Consider the following 17,920-nt stretch of genomic DNA (forward strand, 5'->3'; position numbering starts at 1 on the left):
ATTCTCACCCGGCAACACGCCGCTCCTTCACGAACCTAGTGAACGACGTGCCCTTGGGGAAACTGAGGCAGGAGGTGGGGCTTCTGCATGGGCGAGGGAGGGCGCCGATGTGAGACCCACCCCTCCCACCCCCTGCTTCTGCTCACCTATTTCACCAGCTGGTGGTGCTCAGAACGCTTTCCCGCGTGAGAAACAGGTCAAGGCAGGAAGAATTTGCTTCCTGGATCCCCTCCTCTGCCAGCCTCTGGGGAACGGACCATCGTGCCCAACGGCCTGGCCACAGGGATCCAGCCAAGCTGGCACCCCTGCTCTCTGCCTTTAAACTGTGCCCGAGGCAGACAGTACTAAACAATCCTCTGTCCACCTGGAAACTCTCCAGCGGTGCTCTGCTCTGGACAGTCTGCTGGTCAGGCAGGCCTGGGGTACCAGGCGGATCCCTTTGCTTCCCTGCTTTTATACTGGGCTTACTAGGGGTTAACTACGCACCTTCTCAGAAGCTTCTAGAGGGCCACATGGCACGCTCCCTGAGCCCAAGACCTTGCAGCTTTGTTTTGGGGGGTAGGGGTGGACTAGAGGCCAGCCTCTGGTCAGTGACCACAGGACAGGCCCTCTGGGTCTCCTGTCCGCTCGGGTGGTATCTGTTTGGGGGGCGAGCAGCTCTGCACTAGGAGGGCGGGGAGGCCCCTGCTCTGGCCGGGTCCGGTCCTGGGCCAGGGCGGCGGGCCCCGTGGGGAGGGTCAGCGACGGACGGAGCAGGTCTCAGCCTCCTGATGCACCGAGGCTCCGCCCCGCGGGGGCGTCAGTAGATTCCCTTCACCCTCTTGTTGTCAGGGTCGAAGGGAGACTTCAGGTGAGCCCGGGCAGGGTAGGCCACCCCCATCCGCTCCAGAGCATAGTCACCACTCTTCACAAAGTCCAGAGAGACCTGTTGCAGAACACGAGGGGGTGTGGGTCACCCGTTACCTGGCGGGTGCTGGGCTCCTATCTACCTGCTTCCCGGAGGGCGGGCTCGGCCTCACCTGTTCCCTCTGGGCGAACCCATCTCTGCGCCACGGGCCCTCCTGTGAACCCAACAACCGCCCTGAGCCCGTAGGAGCCCTGACTTGGACTTGACCGCCTGGGGCCCCAGCAGAGCCGCGGGCTGGCAGCCTGTGGGGACACCTCCAGCTGCAGAAAGTGTGGATTCCTGCGAAACCGGGGAACAGGAAAAGGACCGTGTGCCTAGACCCTGGGCACACTGGCTCCGCATGGGGATCCTGCCCTCTCAGTACAGGGGCCGCACCCAGGGCCGGCCGTGGGCAAGGCACCGTGGGCTCTGGTCCTAGAGATCTCTTCTCTCCCAGCAATGCAGGACAGGCAGCCCGGGTCCCAGGACCCCCAGAGGCCCAGGGTGGGAGCCCCCTGCCCAGGCCTACATGCCAGGCCCGGCACGTCCCTGGCACCCCTGCCTGGGCTGGTCTGACTCACACCCGCCTCCTCCCTGCTCATTCTTCCAAGTGGATCTCCCTCTGGGGCCTCTGCTGGCCGCACGTGGGGGGAGCTGCAGCCTGGGGTCCTCCGAGTGTCTAAGGCTGAGGCTGGAAAGCTCAGCCCCGGCTGGGTGAGCATCTCAGCCCCCACGGCCAGAGCCTTTCAGTGCCTCAGTTTCCTGGCTGCCACAGGGCTGGTGCAGACCTCCAGGGAGCAAGGCAAGCGGGCCCGGCCACAAAGGTGCTACGGCGGTGAGCTCCTCCCCCTCCTCGCTCGCGGCGTCCAGCCCATGCCACTGACACCCTTGTGAGCAGCCAGCCAGTCTGGCAAGTGCTTCGAGCCCCCTCCCTGGGCTCTGAGCCCTGCAGGCCCTCAACGGGCCCTTTCTCTGCCTCCGCGCCCCCTGCCGATGTGCAGGGAGGAGCCGGGCTCAGTGCGGGTCACTGGGGTTTACGAATGGTCACGTGGCAAAACGTGTCTATGGCTGCACGTGTCCGTACGCGCGTACACGTGTGCGTACATGCGTGTGCAGGCACACGTGGGACGAGGAAAGAGAGGAGAGGAATGCGCTCTTGGGAGGATGAGGTCCAGGCCTCTGCTCTCCCTGGCGCCCACCCCAGCCTCGAGGTTTGGGTCTCTGGCTCCAGGCGCAGAGGGCGTTAGCCCTGGCCCAGAGCCTCTTTCTGACCAAGAGAAGCCTGGAGCTCCCAAAGTCGGATTTTTTCAGAGAGAAAATACAGAAATAGCCACTGACCCCGCCAGAGACGCAGCCCCATCAACCGTGACCTCGCCGCGCCCGGTCGCCCAGGTCCAGCATGGCGCAGGGGTGCAGGCGGCACGGGGCGCTGACAGGGAGCCGGGTGGGGAGCCGAGCTTCCCTGGGCAGAGCCAGGGTGGGGGGTGGGGCGGACTCACCGACTGGCCGCTGGGGTCCCGGACGTAGCCGTAGGCGAGAGTCTTGTCAACGGCAAACCCAAAGTCAGCCCTCCGGACGTGGCCTACCACCTGGCCGTTTCTCCAGATGGCCTCCAGGCCAAACATGGGCACTTTTCTGGAAGAAGCAAGAGAGAGCTGGGGCCCCGCAGCCCCCAGTGGGGAGACCCGCGCCCTGGGGCCTGGAGCCATCCCAGTGCCTGGCCCCCAGGTCGCCAGGCACAGCGTCCAAGCGGATGCCCGAACGAGAACAGACGACTGCCGGGCCCTGACTTCTGTGTCTGCAGGGACAGACCCCAGGTATTTGGGAAAGGCCCGCCTTTTAACTTGCTTTTCCTTGACTTCTGAATAATTGAAAGCCTTATGCCCCCGAGGCTTGTTTTACTGTGGTTCTTTCTCCACAGAACGCTGCGTTATCTATCAGAAGGACTTTTCTTTAGTATGAATGCAGACTGTAACATTTCTGAAAACTCAGAAGAGAAAATGCAGAGATTAGACTACAATCACAGATGCTCCAGCGCCCGGAAGTGCCTGGCATATTTAGCGCAAATCTCTGCAGACTCGTGCCTCTGGGTGTTGGGTCGGTGTTTGTGGAGAGCCTGACGGGTGCCCGGGGCCGGCCGCCCCCCAGGAGGGGGTGGCGCAGCAGTGCGGATCCTGCCCTGGGTAAAGGCGCGGGGACGAGGCGTGGGGGCCTCTGGCTCTGGGCCCCGAGTGAATGAGGGAAGAGGGTGGGACAGACGGCGGTTCCGCGACAAATCCCTGCCCTTTCGTCCCACCCTGCCCTGTGGGGCACATGCTGTTTGCACGTGAGGCAACAGGCCGGGGTAGGGGGCATCCTGGCCGTGTCCTTCCTCAGGACCGGAACCGCCCTGGCTGCCTTGGTGGCCCTGCAGAGAACACCCGAGCGGGGCCGGAGGGCTGTGGCGGATGCATCGGAGGTTCCTGGAGCCAGACAGACATCAGGCCGCAGGTGCTTCCCGGGGGGCCAGGTGGCAGAGGGGCTCCGCAGGGCTCTGCTCCGTCTACACCCCCAAACTGGAGCCTGGGCTGCTCCCCAGCAGGTGGACAAGCGGCGTGCGGGCGGGCCGGTCTGACCGGAGCCCGGGGAGAAGCAGCAGGGCGATGACAAGCCACAGCTCGGCTCCCCCTCTGCCCCCCCTCGTGTCTCCTGACACTTCTGTTGACGGCTCCAGAAATCCGGGAGAATGGCCGCGTTCGTGGGAGCCTGTCAGCCGCAAATCAGCAAAGTCGAGCCGCCGTCCTGGAGACCGTTGCTACCCAGGTTCCCGAGAAGACACCAGCCTGGGACTGTCATTTCAGAGTCACTCCGCCCAGGTGGAATCCTGGGACAGCACGGGCCAGATCCCGAGGACATAACTGAGCCACCTGCTCAAAGCCCACCCCCCCCCGCCGGGGGCAAGTGGAGGGGTCGGGTCCCCGGAACGGGCTCTCCTTCTTGCGGCTGGGTTACCCTGTCCCTTGGCACCCCAGGTCTCCAGGCCGCGGCCTGGCCTTCCCTCCACCATCTGTCGTGGGAGGGATTTAACCGGAACATGGTGAGAAGTCACCACACGGTGACTGGGAAGCTGAGCCCTCAGCCCGGGGTCACCCACGGGAGGTGGCCTGGCAGCACCTTTGTCTTTCAAAAGCTGTGTGTGAGCAGGGTGTGTCCCAGCCCCCCCCCCCCCCCCCGGGTCCCCTCGGGCCCTGCTGACCCCGTCCTACTGGACGGACAGACGGACAGACGCAGGACCACGGGCCACTCACTCGTCCACCGTGAAGCACACCAGACGTCGGCGGAGGCCCTCGGCCCGCTGCTTCTCCAGGGCCTCCCGCCCCAGGAAGGGGACCGCTGACTTGAGCTTACAGGTGAAGGCCAAGCCCGCCTCCAGGGGGCTGTCGTCGGGGCGCAGGTCGGCGTGCCAGTGCCGGTAGCCTGCGGGAAGGACACCCTGGGGTCGGTGCCCAGCAGACGTGGGGGGCCGGCTCCTCCTGCACCTGCAGAAGGTCCCCTGGGCGAGGCCCCGGGAGCAGATGCCCCTTCCAGCCTCTGCCCTGCCGGTGAGCTGTCAGGGAGGGACCCGAGCAGCCCTGCCCTCACATCCTTCCAACCCCCTGGGGAAACCCAGGCACCCAGTCCAAATCCAGCTCCGGTCCCGCCCCCCCCAAGGCTGGGCAAGCACCCCTCCCCCTCGCCCTCCAAGTGCTGCTGTCAGGGACCCCAGCCCCGGCCCCAGGCCTGCGTGGAAGCCACGGTCTGTGGGCAGTGCAGGGATTGGTGGGGGGAAGGCTGGGGAGGCCGACAGAAAGGGGCAGGTGGGAAGGGGAGTGGGGCAGGGAAGAAGCACAGGGGCCGACACCCCCCGCCCCCTGCCCCCCCCCCCCCCCCCCGCCTGCAGCGTGGCTCCGGGCAGCCCCGGGGCGTCCTGTGGGCCCCACACACACCTTTCTCGATGCTCAGGGAGTCGATGGCCCGGTACCCGGCGTTGACGAGGCCGTGCTTGGTGCCTGCGGCCATCACAGCCCGGTACACGGGCACACAGGCTGGCTTGGGCACATGAAGCTCCCAGCCCAGCTCCCCCACGAAGGAGAGCCTCATGGCCCGCACCTGGGGGCACAGGGCACGATTCAGACCCAGGCTAGGGTCAGGCGACCCAGGTGGTGTGCCTACTGTCACCATTCTCACTGGCTGGCCCCGGCCCTGGCCGCCCAGCACCCAGGGATGGGGTCTCCAAGGACAGAGCTCCAGACTGCTCTGGAAATCTCTAGGGGGAAAGAGGGGTGTCAGCACTGGGAGCAGGAGAAAGCGGACACACGGTTCCCAGGCCTCACTCTTTTAAGTCACTGTGCACGTGTCCCGGGGCAGTCGTACCAAATGGCCACAGACCGGGGACTTAGAGGAGCAGAAGTGTGTTCTCTCCCCGTTCTGGAGGCTTGAGGCCCCAAATCAAGGTGGCAGCACTCTGTGCTCCCCCCAGAAGCTCTGGGGGAGGGTCCTTCCTGCCTCCTCCAGCCACAGGTGCTTCCTGGGCTTGTGGTCACATCCCTCCAGTCTCTGTGTCACACGGCTTTTCCTCTGTGTCTTCTCTACTTTGGTCTCATATCAGGACACTTGTCACTGGAGCCAAGATCCACCCTGGTCCTGGACGATCCTGTCTTAAGATTCTTACCTGAGTCACGTCAAAGACACTACGTCTAACTGAGGCCACACTCGGGTTCTGGGTGGGGGGCTAGGACACAGACACCTATTTGGAGGCCACCATTCAGTCACCACGGCGACCTTTGGCAACTCTCCTGGCCTCCCTCTGGCCTCAATTTTGCCATCTGTAAATGGGATCAGGAGCCCGGCTCTGTCTGTTTTGAGAAGCTCTGAGGTCTGGGGCGCCTGGGTGGCTCCGTCGGTTAAGCACCCGACTTCGGCTCGGGTCATGATCTCACGGTTTGTGAGTTCGAGCCCCGCGTCGGGCTCTGTGCTGACCGCTCGGAGCCTGGAGCCTGATTCGGATTCTGTGTCTCCCTCTTTTCTGTGTCCCTCCCCAGCTTGTACTCTGTCTCTGTCTCTCTCTCTCTCTCTCTCTCAAAAATAAACACCAATCAATCAATCAATCAATCACTTAAAAATAAAAAAGAAGCTCTGAGGTCTGTCTGTGAGGGGGAGTTGCTGGGAGGTCAGTGGCCCAGCTCAGGGGTCACCGTGGCTGCATCCGATGGGTTCTGACACATCAAGAGGGGAAGCAGACAGGTGCTGAGTCGGCACTGTGATTGCTCCCTGGCCTGGTCAGCCTTGGCCAGATGTTGGGCTGTGAAGACACACACAGCCTCTGCCCGCCCCCCCCCCCCCCCCGGCCCCGGCCTGGAGTCTTAGAAGGCCAGAGCCAGAAGCACAAGCCAGTTCTCTGGCAACCACGCTCAGGGTGGGCAAGTGTTGGGCAGGAAGGTGCCTGCCTGGGAGGGCCCAGCCCGGCTGGCAGGTGACAGAGCTTCCCCCTGCAGACAGGCCTTCCCGGAGAGCAGGGGCCAGGGCACCGAGCTGGAGCAGGTGCGCAGGGGAGGACAGAGAGAGAGGGGCATACAGTGGGGTCGAAAGGACCTTTGTGAGGACCACTTCAGTGACAGCTGGGCCCCAGGGGCCAGCAAGGGACTGTGCGTCCCCAACGCCCCGGAGAGGACAGTGCTGTTGACACAGTGTTCCCTGGGCTACGTTCTGCACACACATTCCGTCACTGGAGCACTTCTCCCACATGGTGGCAGAGACCCATGTAAATAACATCCAGGCCCAGAGGCGCCACGCATCTCTGATGGGGCAGCTGGCCTCTGGGTACCAGGCTGGCGGCTGTGCGGGGGCCACAGCCAGCAGCAGGCAGCACCCTGCCCGCTGGCCTGTGACCTGTCCTGTATGGTTGGTTTGCTTACTGGTCATTTACAACCCAGCCACAGTGCCTGCTTCCTGGCCTTTGGGCACATCCTCGAGTCCACGGTGTCCCCGGGGGGTAAGGCCTGAGCCCGCAGCTCCAGGACCGTCCTTGTCACAAGAGGGACGTGGAAAGTACAGCAAAGTGCAGAGCTCACGGGGAGGAAGGAGCCTACCCCATCGCTGCCGCGAGCCCGTGCGGCTCCGACTGGATTACTGTCTACACAGGAGGGGGCGGAGGCCACTCTCCCGAGCACAGACCCAGCTCCTTACAAACCTGACACTTTATCACATTGCTGCCGAGGGGTTGGGTTCTGAAAGCTCTGGAAACAGTGAACATTTGCTCTGAGCTGCCATTTGCCCAGGCCTCTCAAAAAACTCAAAATCGACACAGAAAATGTACTGTTGACATTTCCCTGCTTCCCTAGTGCAAGCCGTGGGCCCCTGACAAAGATTGCCTGTCAACGGGGTTCTAATTTTAGACAGCCCACGGAGGAGCTTGGGGCTCAAAGCCAATCTCATTTTGAAATAGGAAAAATCATTTTTAAAGCTCCCCCATTAATGGCCCAGGTTCGTGTCAGACACACACGGTCCCAGTTAAGTGAGAGGGTCAGGCCCTGGGGCTCCGTGATTTCATCGGTGGAAAGCCTCTTCCCAGCCTCTTCCACGGCTCCCAGGAACCCCACCCCCACCCCCTGCCCCACTCCCCGGGCCAGGGGTCGGCTGCCTGGCTCTCTACTGCACCCTTGTGCTCAGGTTCGGCACACAGTAGGTGCTAAATAAATACTTCCCAAACGATGGAGTAAAACAGGGGCAGATGGACCTCTGCTTCTGGCAAATTGAGGGAGTTTGGGGAAGCCCAGGTGCATTTCTGAGTTCACAGAATTGCTGGTTTTCAAGACATCTTGCATTTGTTTCCACTGAAGCCGTGGATTTGGGGGGGTGGGTGCTCATTTCTTCTGAGCAGGGACACACAATAAAGAGGAAAAGCTAAAAATGAGGATATCTGGATCATGGGCTCTGGTCAGCCTCTCCTCCCTGCCTCAGTGCCCCCATCTGATAGATGGGAGAGGACAGTGCTTCTGATCATCAAGTTCAGGGGAAGCATGGTGCCTGGGACACAGTCATCTGCCAGCAAAGACTGGGTGGGACTGACTTCAAAAGCAAGCCCCAAACCGAGGCAAACCCCCTTGCAAAACAGAGCCCCACTCTCTTACAGGAGCCACAGGCCCTGGATGAAGTCACAAAATCATGGAAGGTCATCAGGAAGGACCTTAAATCAGGACGCTTCTCTCACCCTAAAGGCCCCCCAAGATACTGTTGGAATTAATAAACACAGGCTCAAAACCAACACACAAAAATCAATGGGGTTTTTATACCTCAGCAATGAACAATCCAAAAAGGAAATTTTTTAAAAACCCCATTTATAATAGTATCAAAAAGAACAACATACTTAAAAAGAAACCTAACTACGGAGGTAAAAGACATCTACACTGAAGTCTACCAAACTTTGCCAAAAGAAACGAAAAAAGGTATGAATAAATGGGAAGACATCCCATGTTCATGGATTGGAACACAATATCATTATGATATCAATACCGCCCAACGCGATGTGCAGATTCAGTGTTTTCCTATCAAAATCCCAGTGAGGCTTTTTGCAGAAATAGAAAAATCCATCCTAGCATTCATACGGAATCTCAAGGGACCTCAAACAGCCAAAGCAATCTTGAAAATGAGTAAGGCTCTTTAGAGTTATCAATATTAAATATACTTTTTATTCTCCCTAAAAAAAAAAGAAAAAAGAAAAAAGAAAATGAGTAAGGCCGCAAAACTTGCAGTTCCTGATCCCAAAACTAACTACAAAGCTCCCATAATCGAAAAGCGTGTGGTACTGGCATAAAATCAGACAAACCAACCGATGGAATAGAAAAGTGGGCCCAGAAATAAACCTTCACGTGTGTGGCCAAACGATCTCCAGCAAGGCTGCCAAGACCACTCAACGGGGAAGGGACAGTCTCTTCAACAAACGTGTTGGGAAAACTGGACCTTCACATGCAGAAGAATGAAGCCGCATCTGTGCCATATAACAAACATTAACTCAAAACGGATTAAAGACCTCACTGTACGTCTTAGAACTGTAAAACTCCCAGGAGAAACGGGGGAAAGTTTCATGACATTGGACTCGGCAATGCTTTCTTCCACACGACACCAAAGGCACAGGTAACAAAAAGCAAAATTAGGCAAATGGGGCTACGTCAAACACGAAAATTTCTGTGCATCGAAGGAAACAGCCAACAGTGAAAAGGCAACCTACAGAGTGGGAGGAAGTATTTACAAACCATATATCTAATAAGGGCTTAATATCAAGAATACATAAAGAACCCCTACAACTCAACACCAACAAAACAACCCGACTGAGAAATGAGGAAAGGATAAACAGAACTGGGGTCTGTCCATACAATGGAATATTATCATCCAATAAAAGGAAGGAGATTTTGACACCTGCTACAACACGGATGAACCTTGAGGCCATCGTGCTAAGTGAGATAAGCCAGACACAAAAAGGCAAGTCCTATATGATTCCACTTCCATGGAATTAAACTAGTCACACTCATAGAGACGGGAGGTAGCTGGTGGTTACCAGGAGCTGGGGACAGGGCAAATGGGGGTTGTTGTTTAATTGAGATGGAGTTTCAGTTTTGCCAGATGAAAAAGTCCTGGAACTCTGTTGCCCAACAGTGTGAATCCAGTTAATACTACTGAACTACATGCTTTAAAAAGGTTCAAATGGTAAGAACAGAACAAACACCCTTTTCTCCATGGACGGGCGCCTAACGCCCAGGGAGACTGGGTGACTACTTTCTTAACGTTTTGGGTGCCAGGAGCAAGGGAAGGGCAGCAGACGCTCGTGCTGACAGCGGTCCATGACGGGCCAGCCACCCACAGAAGCGGCAGGCACCACGGTGGCCGAGAGCGCGAGCTCGGGCTTAAATCCGAGTCCCCAGGGGCGCCTGGGCGGCTCGGTCAGTCGAATGTCCGACTCTCGATTTCCGCTCAGGTCGTGATCTCACAGTTCATGGGATTGAGCCCTGCGTTGGGCAAAGCATGGAGGTTGGCTTAAGATTCTTTCCCTCGTCCTCTCTCTCTCTCTCTCTCTCTCTCCCCCCCTGCTCCTCCCCCCTCAAAAAAAATAAACTTTTAAAAATAAAAATAAAAAAAATAAATAAGTAAATAAAAAGTCCCCTGGTGACCGATGTCCCTCTGAGTCTCTTCTGCAAGCCCAGGATGATGACAGTATGTCCTTCATTGGGGCACCTGGGAGGAGGGCTCAGTGGGTTAAGGGTTCAACTTTGGCTCAGGTCACCATCTCTCGGTTCGTGGGTTCGAGCCCCGCGACGGGCCCTGTGCTGACACCTCAGAGCCTGGAACCTGCTTTGGATTCTGTGGCTCCCCCTCTCCCTCTCCCTCTCTCTCTCTCAAAAATAAATAAACATTAAAAAATTAAAAAACAAACAAACAAACCCGTATGTCCTTCACAGGCTCACGGGAGCGCTCAACAGAATCATCCCCATAAAGCCCCAGGCAGGGTGCTCACCACGGGGGAAGTGGTGTTACCGGCCCAAATAAGGAAGCGGGGACTCAGGGGGAGTTTGGTCGCTCGCCCCAGGCCCGCTGATGTCCCGGGAAATGTTTGATAATCATCTCCCGGGGTGGGGTGGGGGGGTGTTCTGCAGCACTGACCACTTTCCGTGGTGTAAATGCTCCTCCCGCTGCTGGTGATTTCACTGTGGCTCACTAGTCTTCCTACAGATTTCACCGCGGCTCTCCCGCTGGCACCAGCCCGCCCAGTACTCGGGGGAGGCCTCGCAACTGGGAAGCGGGCAGCACGGGGGGGGGGGGGCCCGCCAGGGTTTCCAAGTGGAGAGCCCGTGCGGGTGCCGTGAGATCCACACTCCCCGCCCTGACGGACTCACTCGAAGATTGTTGGGTGCTTGGGTCCTAGCAAGACGTGATCCAGGAGCTTGCCTCCATATTGGTGCCTCAGGGCGCTCCTGCCGGCTTTCCGTGGACGGGACGGGAGTCCGGGGAGGTGCCGGGCCGCCGCCTCGGCTCAGATCAAAGGCCACGCAGGGGCCCCCGGGGCAGGGGAGGCCACGTGGCTCCCGTGGGATGCCCTGGGCACCTGCGTCACCAGAACAAGCCCGGAGTGTGCCTTTCCGGGTAAATATCGCAGGAGGGCTCCGGCAGCTGGGCCCCCGGACTCAGGCCAGCATGTCCAACCTTTTCAGATCACATTAGCTCATGGCAGTCTTACAAGTTTCCAGGCGTTTGGTTGTGTAACAGCACCCCCAACACACCACGCACATCCTCCCACCTGAGCCATCTCTTACATAAATGAGGATTCCCAGGGACCCTGGAGGCAGGGGGTGGGCAGAGATCAGAGCACGGGCGGCCCTCTGCAGGGGCCTGGCGTCCTGAACCCACAGGAAAAGGGGAGAAAACGTTGGCGATAGGTTCAAGGATCTTCATTTTTCAACCTCCCTGGAGGCTCCCAAGACATCCTCGATTCTAATAACGATCTGCAGGGGGGATGTGCAATTTCCCCCAGTGGTCTGGTCCAGAAGGCTGGGTGTGCAGTGGCTATGGTGGCTCTGGGGAAGGTGATTATGGTAACAAAGATAGTGGTGATGGCAGGAGTTGGGCATGGTGAAGGGAGTGGGGGTGGGGGGGTGGGAGAGGATGTTTGCAAACCAATTTCCAAGAATAAGAATAAATAAAAGGTATGATGCTCAAATCACACGTCAAAAACTTGACCTTCGGGGCGCCTGGGTGGCTCAGTTAAGCGTCCGACTCTTCATTTCGGCTCAGGTCACGATCTCACGGTTTGTGAGTTCGAGCCCCACATCGGGCTCCGCACTGACAGTGTGGAGCCTGCTTGGGATTCTCTCTCTCCCTCTCTCTCTGCCCGCCTCCCCACCTCCCCCCCCCCCCCCATGTGCACGCTCTCTCTCAAAATCAATCAGTCAACAACAACAAAGTCAACCACAAGTCAACAACAAGTTGATCCTTTCTGAGGATCTGAAAACGTGACCCTTTCTGAGGATCTGAAAAGCTCCACAGAAGCTGTCCGACCCTCGGGGTCCTTCTTCCAGGCCCCCGGAAGGCCGGATGCGCCACAGACCCTACCCCCTGCGCTCCTTAGCGGAAAGCACACCTCGCCAGCCAGCCGCCCCTGGAACCGCAGATTTCAAGTCACCCTGGATAGTCCCTGAGCTGTCTACACCACAGAGCACAGTAGAGCGAGAACACCACTCACTGCCTGTAGAGAAAGGACAGAGCCCTACCCCAGGGGAGCTTCCAGAACCTCTGAAGCTCATGCCCCCGACGCCATCCAGACGCGTCTTCACCTCACGCTTTCACGGCAAGAAGACACCCGGTCCCCCAGGGGGTGCCTTGAACAGTGGCTGTGGCCACACGGCGGCTTTCTCCACCACACCCACGGGACCCGCCCCCCGCCCCCCTGGCTTCCCAGAGCCACGGACGAATCTGGGCATGTTGTGCGAAGCGACTTCTTAGGCAGCCGCTAAAACCCCACTGTCAAATGAATACAGGCTCTGTGAAGCTACGGGCAGCTCTGTATGAAGGCCCGAGCCCCCGACTGTCCGCGTAACGCGTGCAGGTGGGAGAACATTCCATCCCGAGCTAATCGAATCCCAACGCTGCCACGGCGAGCCCTTCATACCGTCGGGAGGAGAAATCCAATTTCCTTTTGACCTGAAATTAATTTTCAGAAGACAATCACTTTATCACTGTGCCTCGTGACGGGCCTCGTGATGAGCTTCCCGAGGGGGCCCCCCGTCCTCGGCCGAGGCGCCAGGAACACCACGTCTCCCCCGGTAACCACGCTGGGAGAGTGCTTCCCACTGGGACCCTCGCTGGCCTCGAGGCCAACATGTGAAGGCAAGGACATCTGGTCAGTTTCCTGCCAAGGAGACGCTTCCCTCCTCCCTGCCCTTCCTCTAGGAATGCAAGGCTCAGGGAAGCTGGGGGCCCGAGTTCTTGGGGAGTTGTTGCAAAACCAGGACGCGGCTCAGCCGGGGTCGTCAACCCGTCTGTCGGCCGTGAGTGTGGGTCACGGTGGGCGGTGGCAGGGTCCCGCTCACCACCCTGGGCCCCGGCTGCGGTCGGGGCTCCGGCCCCCAACATTCCGCACATTGTGACCAGGAGGCCTTGCCGGCTACACATTCCTCTTCTGCATCTGGTTGGCTGGAACCCAATTACCTCCCGTACAACTTGGCCCGGCCCACGCTCTGGCCCAGCACCTCTTCACGCGGAGGGATATGGCGTCAGTATGTGCTGAAGCCAGGGCAAGATATTATTTGGGAGAATATGAAATCCCCCTGGATTCAGACAGAGTTCAGGCTGTCTGGACAGACTTGCAGGGCAGCCCAGAAAGGATTTTAGACACCGTCCAGGCTTCGTGCTACAGGTGGGGAAACCGAGGCCAGGAGAGGTGGTCCCAGAAGGCCGGGGCAAGACTAGAGGCTCCTAGCTCTGTTGAGCACTGGGGTGACTTTGTTCCCGAACCCTCGGGTTCTGTGCTGACCCAGCTCCCGCCCCTCCCCTCCCCCCCCCCCCCCCCCCCCCCCGGCCTGTGAGGCCACCACGGGGCCGAGGGCAGCTCAGGTCCCGCAGCCTGAGGCCCGGCCAGCGGTTGACTTCCCCACTCCCCTTCCTGGACAGCGAATGGGGAGGCCACTGCACCCTAGGCTTGGACCATCCTGGAACAGAGGGCCTGGGCCATTCTGAGGTCAGCAAACCCCGTCACATCACCACTAAGGAAGCTCAGCCTTTGCTCCGTGTGGCCCACGCCTCCATCGCCCCGGGGAGGGGATACCCGGAGGTGGGATTTCGGCACGTCTGGGGCCCCAGCTGGGCACCAACCTACCCCACCCTCGTCGCACCCGTCGAATGTTCTTGCCCCGTTTCTGTCATGTCTAGGAGCGGGCCCACCAGGCCCCCTGGGGGACTCCCAGCCCCTAGGGCAGGATGGGGTCCTCCCAGTAGGCCACAGGGCAGGCTGCAGTGACCTCACCTCCAGGCTGTTTGACGTGACCTCCAGAGCAGCAGGGAGGAGGAGGGACCAGAAGAGGGCTGTGTGACACAGCCAGGCGCCAGGCAGACTCTGGGCTCTGCACTCGCCCAACTGCCCAGCCCCCTAAAGGCACCGAGCATCCAAGGACACACACACACACACACACGAGTGACCCCGCAGGACATTAAACCTGTGTGTTTGGAGATTGGCCGCTCTTCCTAAGGAGTGAGGCAGCGTCCCCCCGCCCTGGGCGCTGGCTGTCACATCCCCTGTAGGAGCCGCCACGCTTCTAGCCAGGCAGTGGAGAGAAAGAAGCCTGTGCTGGTCACCCCCGGGGTGTGGGCTCCTTTCGTCCTGCCAAGGCGGGCAGGGGGCCGTGGGATGAGGGACCCCTGTCCCGGGGCCGGGCCCCTCCCCGGCTGAGAGGCCCGAGTCCCCTAGTCTTCCCTCGCTTGCCCTGCCACAACTCCATTCTCCCTCCTGGGAACCTGCTCCTGGGACCTTCCTCGCTGCCCGGGGAGTGACTAGGCCCTGTCTCCAATGCAGGCGGGGCTGTGCTGCTGAGTCCTTTCTGCCCCCACCCCCTCCCCAGCTGGGCTGCGAGCCAGACTGTGGAGGAGGGAGGGGCGCATCCCAGGGCCTCCGGGTCCGGCTTCCGGCCCGGCACCGGTGAGGGGGTTGCTCCCAGCCAACAAGTCCGGAATTAATTCTAGAGCCAGGTGGGGGCGCAGGGGCTGGGTGGTAGAGGGCGGAGGTGCGGGGAGCAAGGTCAGCATCGGGACTAGACCCTGCGGTTTGGTCAGGACTCAGAGGAGAACCCGAATTGGCCAGTGTGAGCTGAGGATGTCACCCTCTCGCAGGCGGGACCCGGCTTGGCAAGCTCGGAACTTCTGCGCCCCTCCCACCAGAGGCCTAGGACAGCGCGGGGCACGGGGAGGAGACAGAAGCTACCAAAGGAGCCCACCGTGGAATGACCCGGCGGGCCCGGACTGTGTACCTGGGACGCCTCTGGGTCTGGGTCTGGTTCCGGGTCTGAGGGACCTGCCTTAAGTCAACGATCAGAGTCCTAAAAGGGCCACCGTCAAGGGGAGCTCATCCCCAGGCTGTTCCCAAGCACGACGCTGCTCAAGGAGCCGAGAGACGACCACAGGGGTTTTCAAAGCGGCTCCTGGAGAATGTTTAAAGGAACCGGAAAACTGTCACCACCGTCATCAGAGAAGAAATCTGCGCGCACACGCTGTCTTCTGTTTTAAACCTTACAGACGCGGGTCGGGGAAAGCAGACGCGATGTCAACCTGTTGACCTCGGCTCTGCCGGGGGCAGAGTCACAGGGACCTCCGTGTCCTTGCTCTCGGTTTACAAACGTTCCCAGTATTTACAGTGAGACGCGGTGCCCACCATCCCCTCAGCCGGACTCTGGCAGGCGGGCTCTGGGCTGGCACCTCGTGCGAGGCCCCTGCTCACGCACCAGCCCCCCCCCCCCCCCCCGGGCCAAGGGCGGAGGGAAGACACTCAGACAGGTCCAAGGTCACACTCAAAGGGGTCACGCTAGAAGGGAGCCCTGCCTCCAGGCCCCTCCTTCTTAACCACCACACCGAACATTCATTCATAAAGTAATAAAACACTTTTTGACAAAACCAGGAGGTCAGTTCCAGAGGAGACAGTGAGAAGCCGCCCCATCGGTGTCCTGTGCCTGGACCTGGGCATCCCATGACATCCTCACCTTGGGTCTGGCCTCTGTTACCCTAGGGAGGGGTGTCATCCCGGAGTCTGGCCCCGCTTCCCCTCGGCCCGAGACCTGACCCAGCCCGGCTCCCCGGCCCTGCCGGCCAAAGTGCAGCCAGACGGCCACGGGCCAGACCTAGGGAGGCGGCCAGGGCTGAGAAGGGCCGGCCCCCGGGGCGGGAGACGGCTGAAGTACACTGGCCAAGAACAAGCCCCAGGTGCCTCGTTGGAGCGGCCCGGGCTGGGAAGGGAAGTGCTCCCACCTGGTGCTCTCCCCCACTCCCCCACCCCAGCCACACGCGGGCCGAGCGGACACCAAGCCTCTCAACTCCCCTTCACACCTCCACGAGCCAGAACCCAATCCCAGATGGGGCTGGACGCTGCATGGACCCCATGGGGGCCCACAGCCCAGCTGCCATCGAGGCCCGCTGGATGCCTGCCGGGGCCTGGGTCGAGCTGTGCCGCTTTCTCAAAGCACCCACCCTCTCTGGTCCTGGCAAGCAGCTCTGCACAAAGGAGGCAGGAAGCAAGCCAGACAGAGTAGACAGAGACCCCTCCCCCCCAGCTTCCTGTCCCTCAGCTCCGCCTCCGGGGAGTGAAGGTCAGTGCTCCCCTGCTCTGCACACCAGCCTTTGTCCCCATCCTCTCTCTGGCGGCCTCCTCAGGACCCAGTGCTAACAGGACCCAGCTTGGGCCCCGAACTCCAGCCCCTCTGCAGGCCAGGATCCCACTCTTCCACGACCCGGACGAACATGGAGGCAGAGGGAAGGGAGAGGTGCACCCCCCGCCCGGCTGTCCATCCACCCCCACCCCACCCCCCCAGCCCCCGCCTGACAGCCCTGTCCGTTTCGTGGACGTGTATCTGTGTGCTTTAATGCTTCACTAGCTGAGGGCCGGGGGCGCTCTGCCCAACCTCTCTGAGCTCAGTTCCCTACATCATGAGCTGCCGTAGGGCCTGGGCCAGCGCACCTGGCCGTGACCCTGACCGCCACGCGGGATAATCCCAGACTAGCTGTTCTCCCTGGGCGATTCTGCCCCGCTGGAGACACTGGGTCGCGTCTGGACACATTTGTGGTGGTCACTGCTGGGGCGCTCCTGGCATCGAGTGGGTGGAGGCCAGGGGTGCCCCTCAGGCCAGCCTCCGGCCTCCCGAACGTCCACAGTGCTGAGGCTGAGGAGCCTCGTAATGGAACCTTTGGGTACTCATGAGCATTAAGTGGGACACGCGCACGCCATGTGCTCAGAACGGGGCCTGGTGCCCAGCAAGCCCCTGGCAAGTAGTGGCCGAGGCTCCCTTTACTGTCTGCTCCTTCCCTCGGCCTCGGGGAGTCAGAACGGAGACCAGGATGCTTCATTTCCAACAAGGACGCTGAGGCGCCGGGAAGGGACGTGCTGGCCCAGAGCTGGACCCGGCCCTGGTCCCCCCTGCCCACCGCCCCCACCCACCGTGGTCTCCGAAGAAACCTCCTGCCAGAGCCGGGTCCCATAGAGCCCCGACACCGGCCGCAGTGCCGGAAGCCTCGGGTCCCGGGACTTGCACTTTCTGGAACTGGGAGCAGCTCGAGAGGAGCACCCACACACATCCACAACGCTACGTGGGTGCGGGGAGGGGGGTGGAGAACGCCAGGGAAGGCCAAGTGCCTCCCCAAAGGCCACGGAGCCCAGCCACGGTAGCAAACCACTCTGCTGTCCCCAGTCCTGTCGTCTGCAACGCGGTGGAGGAAGTACGTGCCACCCTGACCCGAGAGGACATGATGCCCCGTGCCTCTGATGAGGGGACGCTGAGGGCGGCTGTGTGGGTGTCGAGGCTGTCTTTCCTGGTGGAAGCTTGGGGGTGAGCCCCCCAGCATGTGCAGGGCACTGGGCAGAGCACCGGTGAGGCCTGACTTGGACCCATCACCCCTCTGGAGTCCGAACAGCCCGTGGGCAGGACCATCTAAGCCCCCACGGCGAAGTGGGGCACAGAGGCTCCCAAGCCCGAGCCCCAGGCACCCTGCCGCCACCCACAACCCAGGAGAGGCCGCCCGTTGGTACCCACCAGGTGCCCGGCGGCTCTCACCAGCTTGTGGGTGGAGAAAGGAAAAGCCTCGTTGCTCAGGTCTGCGTCCAGCACCTCCTGGAGGATGGCCCGGCTGTGGGCAAGAACAAAGTCGGCTGGTCAGTCAACAAACTCTTGCTGAGCACTCGTGGGTGCGGGCTCTGGGCCAGGAAGGCACTGGGGACAGAGCAGTGAGCAGGACGAGTCCCCGTCGCCGTGACTCAGACGGACAATGGACAGGTAT

At 60.5% G+C, this 17,920-nt stretch overlaps 1 protein-coding gene across 1 annotated transcript in view; it reads right to left on the bottom strand.

Annotated features, from left to right (window-relative positions):
* Positions 1–356: 356 nt before the first annotated feature.
* Positions 357–17,920, bottom strand: part of SARDH (sarcosine dehydrogenase) — a 60,414-nt gene continuing 42,850 nt past the window's right edge. Inside the window, exons 18-22 of the mRNA XM_058693628.1 lie at positions 17,677–17,770; positions 4,852–5,014; positions 4,174–4,342; positions 2,386–2,521; positions 357–925 (exon numbers count right to left, since the gene is read on the bottom strand). Of these exons, the coding sequence (XP_058549611.1) occupies positions 800–925; positions 2,386–2,521; positions 4,174–4,342; positions 4,852–5,014; positions 17,677–17,770 (688 nt within the window). The 3' untranslated portion in view covers positions 357–799. The remainder of the gene's footprint in view (positions 926–2,385; positions 2,522–4,173; positions 4,343–4,851; positions 5,015–17,676; positions 17,771–17,920) is intronic.

This window comes from Neofelis nebulosa, chromosome 12 (genome assembly GCF_028018385.1).
Source record: "Neofelis nebulosa isolate mNeoNeb1 chromosome 12, mNeoNeb1.pri, whole genome shotgun sequence".
Classification (NCBI taxonomy): domain Eukaryota; kingdom Metazoa; phylum Chordata; class Mammalia; order Carnivora; family Felidae; genus Neofelis; species Neofelis nebulosa.